The sequence below is a fragment of the Monodon monoceros genome, unplaced genomic scaffold, assembly GCF_005190385.1.
Source record: "Monodon monoceros isolate NGI ecotype Baffin Bay Population unplaced genomic scaffold, NGI_Narwhal_1 Super_Scaffold_4, whole genome shotgun sequence".
Taxonomy (NCBI): domain Eukaryota; kingdom Metazoa; phylum Chordata; class Mammalia; order Artiodactyla; family Monodontidae; genus Monodon; species Monodon monoceros.
Genome location: NW_021703781.1, coordinates 17,465,465 through 17,482,449, shown reverse-complemented (window position 1 = coordinate 17,482,449; position 16,985 = coordinate 17,465,465). Strand labels below are relative to the sequence as shown.

At 37.4% G+C, this 16,985-nt stretch overlaps 1 protein-coding gene across 2 annotated transcripts in view; it reads left to right on the top strand.

The window, feature by feature from the left end:
• Positions 1–16,985, top strand: part of CTNNA3 (catenin alpha 3) — a 1,596,010-nt gene that overhangs the window by 1,209,507 nt on the left and 369,518 nt on the right. For both annotated transcript variants that reach the window (XM_029245645.1, XM_029245646.1), the window contains exon 12: positions 2,173–2,373. In XM_029245645.1, coding sequence (XP_029101478.1) covers positions 2,173–2,373 — 201 coding nt within the window. The remainder of the gene's footprint in view (positions 1–2,172; positions 2,374–16,985) is intronic.

The following is a 16,985-nucleotide window of genomic DNA, read 5'->3' as shown; positions in this document are numbered from 1 at the left end:
TAAGAATATGTCTTTGGTCTTTTCCTGTTTCTGGCACAGAGCTCCTAAAACCCTTGGAATGCACTGAGTGATGAGGGCCATAAAGCTGTCTTCTGTATGTTAATGAGATGACTTTGGGACCACCCCCCCACCATAGGATGGGGGCTGGTTGACAGGGCAACCAACCATGTGATTAGAACTTTTAGTTCCACCCCTTTACCTCTGGGAAGGTTAGAGGGGCTGGAGGCTGAATCAGTTGCCAACGGCCAGTGATTTAATCAATCATGCCTATGTAATGAAGCCTCCATAAAATCCCAAAAGGATGGGTTTTGGAGAGCTTCTAGGTTGGTGAGCACATGGAGATTTGGGGAGAGTGGCATGCCTGGAGAGGGTATGGGGCTCTGGGCCTTTCCCCATACCTTACCCTCTGCGTCTCTTCCGTCTGGCTGGTCCTGAGTTACAAAAGTTAAATCTAGTAAGTAAAATGGTTCTCGGAGTTCTGTGAGCTACTCTAAGCAAAATAATCAAACCTAAAAAGGAGGTTGTGGGAACCTCTGTTTTATAGCTAGTTGGTCAGAAATAATATGTAACAACCTGAAGTTGGACCAGCGTCTGAAGTCCAGAAGGGGGCAACCTTCAAATTGTAGCAGAAGCACAGGTAACGATCTAGGCTTTTGACTGGTGCCTGTAGGGGGGTGGGAAGGGATAGTCTTGTGGGACTAAACCCTTAACCTGTGGAATCTGGTGCTATCTCCAGGTAGATGGTGTCAGAATTGAGTTGAATTACAGGTCACCCAGCTGGTGTACAGAGAGTTGCTTGTTGTTGTGGGGAAGCCCCCCCCCCACACACACACGTTGACATTGGGTCCAGGAACCCAAAAGAACAGTCTAGGTCAAGGTTCTAATATGCCCACAGGCACAGAGGCATGAAAAAACATGGCAGATTTGGAAAATTGTAAAATACATATAACTAAAGCATGAGGGACCTGCAGAGGAATAGTAGACATCAGGTCTAAGAAGTTCACCAACGACCATATTCTTTGACGGTCTGGATATTATGCTCTACAAAATAAGAGGAAGGTGTGACTCTGCAAGGAAATAGCTTTATGAATACCTGTCTTGTGTAGCTTACCTGCAGAAAGTCAGCAAATCCAGGGAGAGGGAGAGGGAGAGAGAGGGGGAGACGGGGAGGGGGAGGGGGAAGGAGAAGTTAACAATATGTTCTGGAATTACTGAGGCCTTTTTGTTGTAGTTGTTTTCTCTGTGTGTTTTGAAGTAGTAGAGTCTTTAAAGATTTGGGGTGGGGATTCATTTAATAAAAATAGAAACCATTTCTTTAGTATTCTTTTAATTTCTTAGAAATATCATTGCCCATGCTTGTTGATATTCTACATATTTACTCAGCTCCACTCATTAGTTTTATTCCGGGAGTATTAATCATTTTATAGAAAAAGTAAACATTGTTGGACTATACTAATAACTCCCAGCGGTCTTCATGCCTTAATCATGCAAAGAAGGAAGGAGAGAAAGAGGTCTGGAGATACTCTTCAGAGTGAGCAAATTTCTCTGGGATTCATTTACTTCAAATCAATCGATCTTTTTAAAGCCCTTTTTATATATGTCTTTTCACAGATGTAGTGAGGTTATTGCTTTACAGTATAAAATTATATATTTCACCTTTTTCATCATTTGCTAATTTATAATATTTCTGTAATTGTGTTAAATATCGTATATCAGTGAACATTAGTTGAATGGAACACCATAGTTATTTTTCTATATATTTAGGGCGGGTGATTTTTTTTAAGAGTTTCATAATCTGCATAGTATTGTACTTAATCAGGATTAAGTATTCCATCATTATACATTTTATTTTTGTTTCAATCTAGAATCTTTCCTTAATTTCCATCTGTAAGTCACTCAAATCTAAAATCTAATCTACTGAGAGTAGAATCTAAAATAAGATGCAATCTGTAAAATTTGCCGATAAAAATGCAAAATTTTTGTTTTACAAGATGAGCTATTGAAAAAGGTATAAGCAAAGTCACATCTGTATTTTTTCTTCTTAGTTGTCCATGTCTTTTATTCCCAATGTGCACATTATCCGCAACCAGAAATTAACGTGAATTATAGTATGCTAGATTTGTGTGATTAAAAAAAAAAAACGCGAAACTAATTTGACCTGTTTACTTACAGAGAGCCATATCCTAGAAGATGTCAACAAATGTATCATAGCCTTGAGAGACCAGGATGCTGATAATTTAGATCGAGCTGCAGGTGCTATCAGAGGACGGGCCGCGAGAGTTGCTCACATTGTCACAGGTGAAATGGACAGTTACGAGCCGGGAGCTTACACAGAAGGTGTGATGAGAAATGTTAACTTCCTGACAAGTACTGGTAAGTCTCTGTCCCCAATAACAGCTGCTCTCTTCCTGACATTTGCATCTACATAGCTACCAAATATTCATACATATGGAAAGGAGATCTCAGTCTGTGTGGCTTGTTTTGAAATAGATTGCTCTACTATCTGATAGGGGCTTGCATCCTGTGGTTGTGTGATTTGAAATTTATCTCTGGGAAGTAAATATATTCACTGGAGAAAAAAGGCTTTTATACATATATGCATTATATAAATTACCCACAGGCCTTTAGCCACTTGTGAATGTTTAGTAATGCTAGAGTTGGTAGGAGATATAATTAGGCCAGATGCGATAAGTATGTAATAGTTTCCAAGCTCTCTTTTAGCTGTCTGATTGGTACCCCCCAGGTTTTTGTTTACATTGCTTAAGCAGAGCAAACTTGTCCTATGTTTCCAGAGAAATGCTTTCTACCTTCTTTTGCAATCTGTTTGCAAAACACTATTTTGTTCTTTCACATAATCTTTGATTACTTAAGAAATACCAGACCAGGATTTTGTTTTGGTTGCAGCCCCGAAGTTAATATTTTCTGAAATCAGCTAATAAATGCTTAGTTTTTGAATCACACATTAAAATAGTATTCTTATTTTAGCACTGTTATTAACATTTCTCCAAGACACTTATGGAACATTCAAAGAAGCATTTAAATTCATATGAATTCAAAAACAGTGGATACAATTTGAATGAGGGCAGCCAACCATCTTTAGAAGTCATCATGGCAGTAGTTTTTCTTGTGAAAAGCCCTTGTAATCTGTGAAAACCTCAGGCTGAATTTTTCTTATTAATTACTTCATAAGAGGAGAGTGACAGTGGACCCATGATTCCTAAAATATTTGAAATTCCATACTTAAGTCATTGATCCTACCTAGAGAATTGTTCATATTATGCATGGGGCATATTACGTTTGGATGTACATACTTGTTTTGTGAAAGGGGTAGAAGGGATGGAGATGGGTGATTTGGGGGGAGAGGAAGCTGCTCCTTGAAATTAACAAAGATAAGCTTATCAGCAGTTGAATAGCCTTCGTTAGGGAATAGTTCTGAAGAGCTGTACCACAAGGTAGGCTTGGCAAGTTTTGTAGAGACCTGATGACTAGTGTTGCTCTTTTCCTAGCATGTTGATACAGAACTCATTAATGAATCTTGGCGCATAGTTTTCTCAGTATCTCTTTAAAAATATTTCTAAAACAATGAAATGCTTAAGATATACTAAGGAAAGATGAAGGAGGTGTATTTGCAACTCTTGATATGATATTTCTATACTACTCAAAAGTCACTGGTGTCACGAATAGGGTACAGGGTAGTTGCTTTATCAGTGAGGTGTGGCGATACATTTACTTGCTTAAGGAGGTAATTGTGTTAGAGTAGTTCAGCATCTCTTCCCTAAACTAAATTTAGCTGGTCCTTTCCTGTTGGTCAAAATCAAGTACAGAGTTCTCTGATTTTTTTCTACCTTCTGTGGATAGAATTGTAAGTAAAAAGAAGAAGGCATCAGTGGTTCTCCTTTTAGCCAGTGAAAAATGTCCTATAGGGAACTGACTAAAGTCTACCAAAATTGTACCTACATCTTGTTTCTGTCTCAGTTTTGTAATCGTATTGGTAATGTCTTGTGAACACACTCTTATAGTCACCATGTCTGTTTGAGGTACTAAGTTTATAGTTTTATTCTCTATAGTATAGCGCCCATATCTGGACTTCATACGCAAAGAAGTGGAAGTGAAATTTTGAAGTATCCAGAATGTGAAATGTGTTGTGGGAACACTCCATTCACAATCAATTCTTATAATCTGAAATCAGAAAACAAAAATGAAACAAAGTTATTTACACATTTAATTACAATTTTGTTAATACCTGTATGATTTATGATGACCTTACAAAATAACTAACCAATATGGCTACATTATCATTCAATCAGAAGAGAGAGAAATCCTTTTTCCTCTAATTACTTGTATGTAACTTTAATTGAAATTCTCCAGGTAAATTATGTCCTGTACCCCAAATACAAATACAATAAATATGGAATAATGCTGGGTTATTCTGTATAAGTCACATCTTATTAGTAATATAACAGTATAGTTCATGATTTTCCAATTTTGTCGTTTTAGTTTTTTAGATACTTTTTGGCTTATCTTAAAATCTTCTCATTTTGGGTTTTTTATGTCTAATTTCAAACTTTTCTGCAAACAGCTTTCCTTGAAATTTATCAAAAGCATTCCTCACTAAAGGGAATTCTGAGCAATAAATTAGATGAAAATGCTAATTTGATCAGTTTGATCTTAACCAAAGCTAAAATATGTGAGCATTTTCTCTCCCATAGAGATATTGTCTATGAAAAATACTTCCAGCTATTCTATCCTCCACAATTAAGTAACAGAAGATGTTCATCTTTGTTCACATCTGCCCATAACTTGGACTTACTATTTATAAATAATCATCAAATTAAATAATTCAAAATGTCATGTTTTATGTTATGAAGCCTTAATAGTTCATATTTTAGCAAGTGAATGGTCTGTATATGTGGCCTGTTTTTCTTTCTTTCTTTTCCTTTTATGCAGTTCTCAGGTCTTAACCCTTTTTCCGAAAATAACTCAATAAGGAGCTATTGTGAATTGTTCTTATTAATGAGATGTTCTTATCTTTGCACAATTTGCCTTTAAAGTACTGTCATCAATGATGAAACCTAAGCCATACTTCTCTAAATCACAAAGAATGTTTTTGGAACATTGCACCTTTGCTTTTAATCAGACTTCGTGGCTCATTAGCACATTTTCAAGATTTGTTGATCTTCTAAGTGTTTTATCAGCACTTAGAGAAGCCCTGTTACATTGCAGGATTTGCATTGTTCATAAAATCAACCAGCTGGTTTTCAGTGAAATGTAGGCAACATCAGGAATGCTGCATTTCATTCAGACTGAGGCGGAGTATTGTAATCTCCATGAGAAATTTTTATTCCGCCCAATTCTTCCCTGTTACTAAGCTCCTCTACCTGTCAGGAATTCCCAGTAGGGGAGAGAAAATATTAGCTTTTTTGTTAAATAACAAGCCTTCTGGATTGCAATGTGAAGGCTTAGAAGTTGTATACCTAACATCAATTTCAGTTTTTTCACACTCGGCTGGGAGAAAACCTAAACCAAGAGTGGACACACATAATATTTTTTGTAAGTGATTTATGAATTCTATCAATTCAGAAATCAGCAGGACCCAAAGCATCTTTTGCAAACACTCAAACTCCACCTGATTTCAAAGTCAGCTAGGCTCATGGACCAAAACATAAAAAACACACAGATGAACCTGACCAAGACATCCTGGTGGCCTCCAACATTGGCAACTGGTAGTGATGGCAAATAAAGTGTCATTCATCAAGTACTCTTTCAGGCCCAAACTTGAACCCTTTCCCCTGTTAGAGTGGAGAAGAGTCGTATAGCTGCAATTTTTCTTCTTAAAGGCAAATGAGACAGTTGAGAACAATTTAGAGCCAATAAATATTTCCAAATTTTTGTTGTAAATTTTTCTTGTGACCGGTTGAAACAATGGATAGACTTTTAAGATGAATTTCTCTAAAAAACATTTTAAAAACTTTAATAGCAGTTAGTAATTCCGATCAATTTCCTTCATTTAATAGTTTTCATATACAAATAGCCTGCATTCTTGTAGCCTAATTAAAACATTTTTTAGCTACTGTCCTTATGTTGCATCTCTGTTTATAATCTTAAATGGCTATAGGATATAAAACAGAAGCTTTAGTTCCAGCAGTCTTTGCCCACTACCGTCCAGCAGAGGTTGCAACTCAGTGGTCCACATACTGGATGTGATTCAGTGTGACTCAGAGAATTCTTATGTGTCCAGTAGAGTTTTGACCAACAAAGTTTTATGTTTTATTATAAGAATTACTTTCTAATTATATATATGAATATATATACATATACACATATACATACATATATATATATATCCAGATTAATGGCCTATCGTAACAAATTGGAGGTTCTGGCAACACTAGAGCAGAGTTTACCATGGAAACGAAAATGGATGGAGCTTAGTAGTGTCTTTCTTTTGGTTGAGACTGGGCCATAGTCTCCTTTATTACCTCTCATTATATGCCCAGTCTGCTTTGCTCACTTAATATACCTACCTGAACTTTGTAGGCATTTGAATTCACCTAAACGTGAATTTCTGTTTTTTTCTTCCTAGCATGGGCCGAAAGGCACCTTCTACTCCATCTAAGTTGTTGCTTTCACAATCACGTGGGCATACCAGGATCATTTCTGCCTTTAGGTCTTGTCCATGCTGTACCTGTCATTTTGAATACCCTTGCGCCTTATTTATCACATCAAATTTTATCCACCTTTCAAGAAATAGCTCATACCCCCGTGTACTCTAGAAACCTTTTTTTTACTCTCTCTGGAAATAGTGAGCTCTTCTTGGTCTCCTGTGCTGTAGATTTTAAAGGACTTGCCACTCAGGTACATTGTTACAGGCAACTATATGTTACTGATGAACTCTTCAGGTATATTTATATAGAAATGACTTTTCTTTCAAAACAGAAGTTAAGTTATAGGAGAAAAGAAAACTTGTATTGTTTCTCTTTGCATCTCTTCCAAAGCCTACCATAATGTCTCGCATGTGCTAGATTAAAATGAAACAGAACAAAACAACTCTTGAATTGAACCTATATGCTTATGCTAATTTTATTCCAGCAGTGAAACACCTTTTCTTCTCTACTGGCCCTCTACAGTTATAATTATTCTTTATAACTTTCTCAAATGCCACCACCTTTACAAAGGAGCTTCTGATTCCCTTTCAGTTAGAATTAATTGCTCCATTACCTGTGTTACCATGGATGAGCTTATCCTCTAGTTAATGCTTATATCACTTTGCCTTGTATCATAATCAGCCATTTACATACGAGTTTCTCCCACTAGATTGTAACGTACTTAAAGGTAGATACCACACTTTATTTATTTTCGTATTTCCCAATAGCATTTTATACATTGTAGGAGTACTCAAGTCCTTCTCCCAGTTTTAAATTTAAAATTCATTGTAACATTATACTGTGACACATTGTACTACAGTTAAGCAAGAGGACAAGTTATCATCTCAGTTTGTGGGGAAAGAAAACAAAAACAAAGAAACAAAACCCAAGAGCAGTGGCCTATGTCAAAGGCTGGGGCAGAGAAAAGATCAGGGAGATGATTCATTACTGTCCAGAGTCAGATATTAGCCATTTTCAGAGAACTTCGGATCAGATTCTTAAAAGGTTCTTAGCAAGCTTTTGAACAAGAGATCATGACTTTTGTATAAACAATTACTTCCAGGAACCATCCTTGAACTGCATCTGTTGAAAGATCCCACTAAACCTATTTTCACTAATGGTTCCAGCAAATCCCTCTAAAGGGTAGCAGCCGTGCCTTCAAATTCAGAAGCATATGCTGGCAAACTTCCTCCCCCTGGTAGCAGTCTGAGACAGGCCTCTGGGATTATGCACTTTCTTCCTTTTGGCTTCAGCCCTAATCTGACACCCTTTAACACAGTTAGTCAGAGAGCATTAATAAACCACTTCTATCTGCATATCACTTGGCCAGCCTGCATAACCAGTGTCTTCTTGTTGGTGATGCCAAAATCAAAAGTTAAATGACAATTTAGCCTCTTTAAAGAAGAATAAGATCCCCTGGCCTTAGAAGTACTGCTGCTGCTGCAGAAGTTTGGCACTTTGAACTAACATTGTGAATTGAAGAAAGAAGCTTCTAGAGCTTCTGAGTGGAAAACCTGTTTTTTTGTCCAAAGAGACCTGGATTTGAATAGGACCCAGATCTAGTGAGCGGGCTGAGGGTACTTACTTATCTTGACGTTTTAAGTTATTGGAAATATAAACTTGTCAGATAAAAAGTGCCATCAAAACTGAAATCCCCTACGTGTACTGGGTAATGCAAAGGCTTTTTTTGACATTTTTGATATAGTTAGATCCTAAGAAAGGTAGGTACGTGGAATAATCTAAAAAGCCACTGTTAGTACTGTCCTTATTAATAAAAAGAATGCGTTCTGACACACTAGTAGACACTTTATTGTCAAGGAAGGAAATGGTATAGTGGGCTTAAGGGTGGATTTCAGACAATCATAAAGAGGGGCTGATACATTCCCAAATCTGGAAAATATGAAATATGGAACTGTGAAGCTGATGCTAAATGAAGGATAGATTAAAAATAGATGAGCTGAAATGGCATGGGTTAAAAGGAAGGGATCATTGGGAAAGTAAGTGGAGAATTAGAACATGCTGTGTGGATAATTCGCCATGCAGAGATATTGTAGAGCTCTTGTGTCTTCTTTAACCCTAGAACTCCTATTACCAGCCTCAGATGCATGTTCTATAGCCAAAGAAGACATGATCTGGTAAGAGAAATAGGCCACACCTTTCTTTCTAATCTTATTTTTACATACTGTCTGTAAAAAACGAAATCAGATTTATTTTATGGGCCTTTATATGGTAGGAATAGGTAGGAAGTAAAATAACCTAACGAAAGTGCTTTAGGCATGAAGTCCCAGTTTCAGCTCTAGATGGCAAACAACAGAATCTGACTATAAACCAACACATATGCACAGGAAGGCTAGAGAACAAGAGAAAACAGACAGACTGCAAGGGATGCTGAATATAAGAACCGATTGGTCATTCCCAGGGAGCATTTGTTTGAGCTGCCATTCCAGACCTCAGTGAACATCTAATGCCATTATTGGCATCATAACATGATGACACTGGACCCTACAGATGCTACTTTCATTTGCCACCAGATTCCAGATACTTCCACCACAGAAATAAATTCCAAGCCAATCCCTGCTTTTGCCTCGCTCTCCCTGAATTCAGCTTCCTGAGCAGATGCATCATGTTAGCAGAATTTAAATCATATGCCCACACCTTGATGATCAGCATGGAGGGGAGCCACAAGTACTGGCTTTTGAGCTTCTATGGAGACAACATTTTCTGCCTCAGTTAGATTCTCATACTGGCAGATTTCTTGGCACAGAAAGGGCTTTGGAGTCTGTGAGCAAAGGGAGATGGGAGTGGCAAGGAGCACAAGAGGAGTAGCATCAAAAAGGGAGTGAAAGGGGGGCTTCCCTGGTGGCGCAGTGGTTGAGAGTCCGCCTGCCAATGCAGGGGACACGGGTTCGCGCCCCGGTCCGGGAAGATCCCACATGCCGCAGAGCGGCTGTGCTGGTGAGCCATGGCCGCTGAGCCTGCGTGTCAGGAGCCTGTGCTCCGCAACGGGAGAGGCCACGACAGTGAGAGGCCCACGTACCGCCAAAAAAAAAAAAAAGAGGGAGTGAAAGGACCCCGAGAAGGGAAATTGAGTACTGATTTTCCAACTTGGTTGGTCATCATCTGTACTGGAACAATGGAAATGCTTCCATCCGTTATCACCCAAACAGGAGCACGGCCTTTCAGCAGCTTGTTTCCAAACCCACTTCTTTAAGATGGTTTATGAAATTTTAAAAATAAGCATAAAACCATGCTTTATGCCTGGTGGTTTTATTAAATGAGGTATTATGACATCACTTTAAATCTAAGTGTTTCAGGGATGATGTGCCTTAGAATATACGATGTGAATGTGATTCTATTACCAAGATAGTGGCAAGATAAACATACAGGTATCTATGAAGTTTTGTGAAAAGTAGAAAAATGGATCATTCAGGGGTTTCTTCTTTTTTTCCTTCTTTAACGACAATAATGACAAAAAATTAATAGGCCTGTAATCCTATTATTGTTCAAATACAGTAATACTGTACCAAACTATATCATTTTATTTTAAACCTAAAGGGATGGGGACTTTGGCTTCATTCATTTTAAGATTTACTAAGTACTAGACATTCTTTGTAAGAGAGGAGACTAGTGCCTTCTAAAATCATAATGTTTGCACAGCCACTGGGAAAAGAGAAGTGGCTATTCAAGGCCAGAGGGGATCAGAGGCTCTGGGGTCGTAAACAGTCTTAGGTCTTTCCCAGCCCTTCTGAGGGCTATGGGCATCAATATCTCAACACCCCAGTAACCCTCTAAAACACACCCTTCCTAACAGTTGTTAGGAAGCTCTGGAATAGCCTTTTATCACCTGGGTAATCCAACAATTGTCTCTTTATAATAGAATTACTGTAAAATGTTTTATAAACTGCAACATAGTTTATGTTTTTAAAAGGGAGCTAATATCTGGTAGGAATCTCCTTCCTTGTACTCCGTCTTGAAAGTCCGATTTATGAAACTAATGAAATAACTCCAGTCATTACAAGTATCTGTTTCATGTATTAATAGTCCTCAGTTGTAAAGACAGGTTAATTTTACTTTTTTAGAGATCATTATATGTGGCCTGGAAAGTCTGGTTATACAGTTACTGATGTGAGCTGGTACAACTTTTACATACTCATCTGAAAAACTGTATTTGAGGTTCAAGGTCACTGAGCCTAGAAAATAAACTGATGTGGGACATCTCTCAGATTTTCTTTCTTCTGGCTTTGGGGAGAGCATAAACCATGTGAAGTTGAATGTATGAAACAGACTGCATTTCCTTTGGTGTTAAGTAATTGGTGTAGATAGCAGAGCTTAACTGGCAATAGTTTTAGCCGTCTCATTCCCAGCCTCTCCTTCCCACCTGTCCTTCATGTCCATTTTTCTGGGATTCCTCAAATGTAGTGCTGCTCGGATGAGGGTGGTCACAATAGCCATGATGATATTGCCAAGTTTCCAAGACAAGAGTAAGTGTAGTAAGTGAAGAATTAAGCATTTCTAAGGTGAACAGTAGGTATCTACTGCCAAAAGAAGGCAATGTTGCATTTACACTATCAGAAGGCCAATACTTTCAAATGACAGTGTTATCTATAAGCTTTATGAATAGATGTGAATATTTTCACATAAAGTCCATATGTAAGTCGTTTATCATGATTGGGTGAGTTAAAGATTATTTCACCTTTTGGTGAAAACTGTAAACTTGGGGAATACTATAAACTTAGTGGATATCTCAAGATCTTCAGTGAAGGAAGAAAGGATTGTTAGACTGAAGAAGGGAAGTATATTTTAAATGATAGCCACAGTTGGGATAACAGTGCTGGGAGTAGAACAAGTGGAATAAAAGAGTCTCTGGAAACATTGATCAGGTGTCCTGTTCACCCAGCTCAGTAAGGATGTAGCTCAAGAAAAGCCAAAGGGATTTTAGGCATATGGAAATTCTTTCCCACCATGTGCCCATGCTGATTTCTGCTGACAAGTATTTTCATTTCACATATTTGAATTCTCTAGCTCATGGTAATTTACAACTTCCTCTTTTGTCAATTACAAAAGAAAGCATTACTGCTTAACAATCCCACACAGCAGGCTAAGGCCTTAGGAATGGTTCTTCTCCTGAAATGTATTAGTAACCCAGCAGTATCTTAGAAAGTATAATATATTCTGGTGATCATCCACCATTTAATTTTACTGTCTGCCAAAGTCTGTAGCAGTTAAAGTTAAGTGAATAATTTATATTATAAAATTTCTCTGCTGATATGGGGATTCTCATTTATTATAAACACTGCTGCCAGTATTTCTTTAAGATTCTAGATATTTTAAAGTTGATTTTGAATGTAGGTTACAGTGATTTAACAAAGGTTAAAGGCACATTCCTTTACTACTTTTTTTTGCTGGTAAAGCTTAGTTTCTTATTTTTAATTTTAATTTTTTTTTATACAGCAGGTTCTTATTAGTTATCTATTTTATACATATTAATGTATATATGTCAATCCCAATCTCCCAATTCATCCCACCACCACCACCACCCATCCCCCACTTTCCCCCCTTGGTGTCCATACATTTGTTCTCTACATCTGTGTCTCTATTTCTGCCTTGCAAACTTGTTCATCTGTACCATTTTTCTAGATTCCACATATATGCATTGATATATGATATTTGTTTTTCTCTTTCTGACTTACTTCACTCTGTATGACAGTCTCTAGGTCCATCCACGTCTCTACAAATGACCCAATTTCGTTCCTTTTTATGGCTGAGTAATATTCCATTGTGTATATGTACCACATCTTCTTTATCCATTCATCTGTCTATGGGCATTTAGGTTGATCCCATGACCTGGCTATTGTAAATAGTGCAGCAATGAACATTGGGGTGCATGTGTCTTTTTGAATTATGGTTTTCTCTGGGTATATGTCCAGGAGTGGGATTGCTGGGTCATATGGTAATTCTATTTTTAGTTTTTTTAAGGAACCTCCATACTGTTCTCCATAGTGGCTGTATCAATTTACATTCCCACCAACAGTGCAAGAGGGTTCCCTTTTCTCCACATCCTCTCCAGCATTTGTTGTTTGTAGATTTTCTGATGACACCCATTCTAACTGGTGTGAGGTGATACCTCATTGTAGTTTTGATTTGCATTTCTCTAATAATTAGTGACGCTGAGCATCCTTTCATGTGTTTGTTGGCAATCTGTACATCTTCTTTGGAGAAATGTCTATTTAGGTCTTCTGCCCATTTTTTTGATTGGGTTGTTTGTTTTTTTTAATATTGAGCTGCATGAGCTGTTTGTATATTTTGGAGATTAAACCTTTGTCCATTGATTCCTTTGCAAATATTTTCCCCCATTCTGAGGGTTGTCTTTTCGTCTTGTTTTTAGTTTCCTTTGCTGTGCAGAATTACTACTTGCCTTAAAATTCTTATGTAACTAGAAAGAGGAAATAGATTACTGATATTGATAAAAAACAAAATTATTTTTGAGGGAAGAGGCAGTAAGTTAAAATATTGTACTTCTCTTACCATCTCCCCTACCGTATTTATTTATTCTCCTTCTACCAACTACTTCAGTATGTGAATAGTTATCCCTTCTTCATTATTTGTATTTATTAATGTATTCATCCTATCTTCACAATTACAATCAAATAATTTTGAGCTCAGGGACTAGCAGTGTGTTTTTTTCCTTTTTCATCTATTTAAAAAGTTACCAAGAAGGCAGATTCACAAAATTTTTCTAACTCACTCTAGTTTAACATCACTTTTATAAAACAGTAAAGGGAAACAAAAGGAATGAGCCCATAACGTCAAATGCATGGGTGTTGGCTCATCAGAGAAAAGCAACATCCAGAAGATAGAAAGCAGCTGGAAATGTGCAGATAGATGGAAAAGAGCAGCAAACACCTCAATCCAGGGTATGCACAAGCAGAGGTTGTCAGAGAGGGAGGGTTCCAGCTCTCCTGTTAGCATCACTGAATTCTGGAAAACAATGAAATAATATGGCCTCACATTCAGTAAGACAATTAATTTGAACTTAGAACACTACTTTCATCCAAAATGTGTGGCAAAATAAAACCTTTTTGTATACGTAAGAACCCAGGATATTTAAGTTACACAAACCCTTTTTGAGAAATGACTTGAAAATGTATTCAAGCAAAATGAGGAAAAATCAGAAATAGTAAGAATGTGGAGAATTGAAATAGTAAATCTAACTCAGAAATGTAATGAATAAAATGACAAGATGGCAGATCTCTAGCAGGTCTAGAAAGCAACTGATCCAAATTAGAATAGAAAGTCATGGGCTGCAAGAAAAAATAATTCTAAAAGGAGCCTAGAATACATTTAGACAAACAGAATCATTAAATTAGTCACATGATAAAGAAAGCAATTCACTATCCTTTCCAAAAGATGTCACCTAGCTAGCTTAGAATATTGTGAACCCAACTACATAATCCTAAAACTTTAAAACTGTCTGGTTATATTGTTATCAGCTTATGCTTAACTATTTGTATTTGTTTATTGTCTGTGTTTGTCATGTCTTTTGTCATTGTTAAGAAACTAGATTTCATGTCACATGGTAAATGTTGCCTATTATGCCTATTATGAATATGTATTTATATATATATGTATGTATAAATGGCATACACACATACATATGTGCATATGTTTATATCCATTTATGATAGTAATATTTATATACAGATATCTTATTTTATAATTTATTATATTTAGTATTAGTGTAACTATATATGTATAGTGCATATGTTACATTATATACAAAATGATTGATTTTTTTTGCCTGTGTGTTTAATGGTCTTTGTATAAAATAGAGTTATCATACAGAACAACCTGGACAGATCCATACATATCTCCAGGGACATCTGGAAGTCTAGTACTGACTTTGGCTATGACAAAAATAATTGACTAGCTAGTCGTTTATAATGCACTATCTAAAGTGCGAAATCCCTCTGGTGGCACCCAGGGCCAGCTTATTTATGTTTTTTACGGATGTGTAGATTGATGGCTTACACCTATTTCACTGGTTTCATAGCTCGGCTTGGCTATATGACCAGTGGGGCATAAAAGACTCTGCTAGAATCTTTTGCCTTAACTCTCCTAAAACCACAGTTTCTTGCATATCTCTCTTGGCAGGTCATAACCCAGAGATGAAGTGCATCCTGTGTGACTAAGAAAAGACTTTGTGTAGGTGTGCCTGCAAATGTCCCAGGCCCCGATGCTGGCTTGTACATTCTTTCTCCTGCTTTGCTGCATGCTTTATCTTGAATAGGTTTTATGTGAGTGTGTTATACAGAATTTTGCAGACCCTTTAAATTCTTCAACCTTGTATAATTGTTGCAGTCATAACTCATTTATTTACAAAAAAACATGTATTTGAAGATAACAAGAAGAAGCACACACACACACATTTACCTTAAACGTACAGAGCAAGGCAAGTGGGCAAATGGTTACATTTGGTTTTGTTAACTGCTTTTTTTTCCTTTTTGAAGGTCCTTAGTAAGTCTTCATAATTGAACATTATGCAGCCAAAAGTACTGGATCATGCTGTATTTTCCTCAGAGGACTTTCTAAACTCTGAAACCTTAGTGGCTAAACTTTCATTTGATTTAGAATAACTGACTCACACAATACATAGCAATAGTGAATGGACAAACATTTCTCATCAGTACTGACTCAGTCTTTTATGGCCTGTTTCCGCCAATTGTGAGATCATTCCACCCAATTACCATTTCACTACTCTGCCCCCTTAAAAACGCAGAGCTATAACAAAGCTTATCCTTTCTATATTAATAGTTATCTATTGCTGAATTTTAAAAAATTTCCCTAAAAGTTAGCAAATTAAGACAACAAACATTTACTGTCCTGTGGTTTCTGAGATCAAGAATCTGGGAGCAGCTTAGCTCAGTGGCTCTGGCTCAAGGTCCCTCATGAGGCTGCAGTCAGGCTGCTGGCCTGGGCGCCCTCATCCAAGTCCCAGGTGTGGCTGGACTCATTCACACGGTTGCCGGCAGGAGACTTCGCTCTCTTGCCTCGTGGGCCTCCCTTATGTTGCCTAAGTATTCTCCCAACATGGCACCTGGCTTTCCTCAGAGCAGGTAATCCAAACCAGAGAGAGAGTGAGAGAGAAAGAGAGACCCTAGGGTGGAAGACAGTGTTTTTGTATAACCTAATTTCTGAAGTGGTATACCATCATTTTTGCTATATTCAATTTGTTAGAAGGGAGTTACTAAATTCAATGGGTTACTAAGTTACTTAAAGACAGAGTATGAATATCAGGAAGCAAGGCCGTTGAGCCATTTTACAGACTGCTTACCACAACTGCTAAGTGTTTTATATTCTGGAAATGCTCAATCTATTTCCATGTCCACAAATAGACTATACTTTTTGGAGTGGTTATATCTCTCAACCCCCCTGCTTTCTGGTCTAACACCTAATTTTGGAAACATAGCAAAGAACCTGCCATACAGTAGACAATAAATATAGGCTCAATGGATGAATAAATAACAGAATGCACAGCTCACCTGGGAGCCTTAATAAAGTTGATTGATTGACAAAGCAGAACAATTGGAAAAAGGAGTCCTCTCCATGACTACTTCATGCTAGATGCCTTGACCTGAATCTTTCCTCCATGGTTCTTCTCTCCATGTGCAGCCCTAAGGATCTTTCAGTGGAGCAGCTAAGAATGCTCACAGCAGAGCCAATGAAGACACTTTGAAGTGTCTCACAAAAGCCGGTATATGGCGGCTACTCAGACAGCACATTCTCAACAAAATACCCAATTTATGTTGGCTAGTTAGAGCAATTTACACTAAAATCACAGAATTATTCTATACATTGAATGTCACAATTCCATACCACCAGTGGCATATATTGCTATGGTAGGAGAAATGTGGCTTCCTGGGGAATTGAAGAATATCAATAATTGTCCATTCAGGGCCTCTTCATTTGGCCATTACCAGTGTGAAAATGATTTCTATGGAAAAGATTACTTTTAAAGATTATTTTGATAATGCAATTTTTTAAAGATTGCAACTATTGCAGAACAAGTTAGTAGGGCTGTGGAATTTGTGAATGGCTCTGGAAAGAATAACCTGCCTTTTATCTTCTATCATGAGCCACTGTCTGATGATTTATCTTTCTCTTTCTAGGTGTATTAGTTATCTGTTGCTGAGTAACAGTATCACAACATTACCAACTTAAAGCAATACAATTTAGTACCCCACAGTTTTTGTTGGTCAGGTATCCAGAAAAGACTTAACTGGATCCTCTGCTTAGAATCTTGTAAAATATAAATCAAGGTGTCAGACAGGGTTGTGGCCTCAT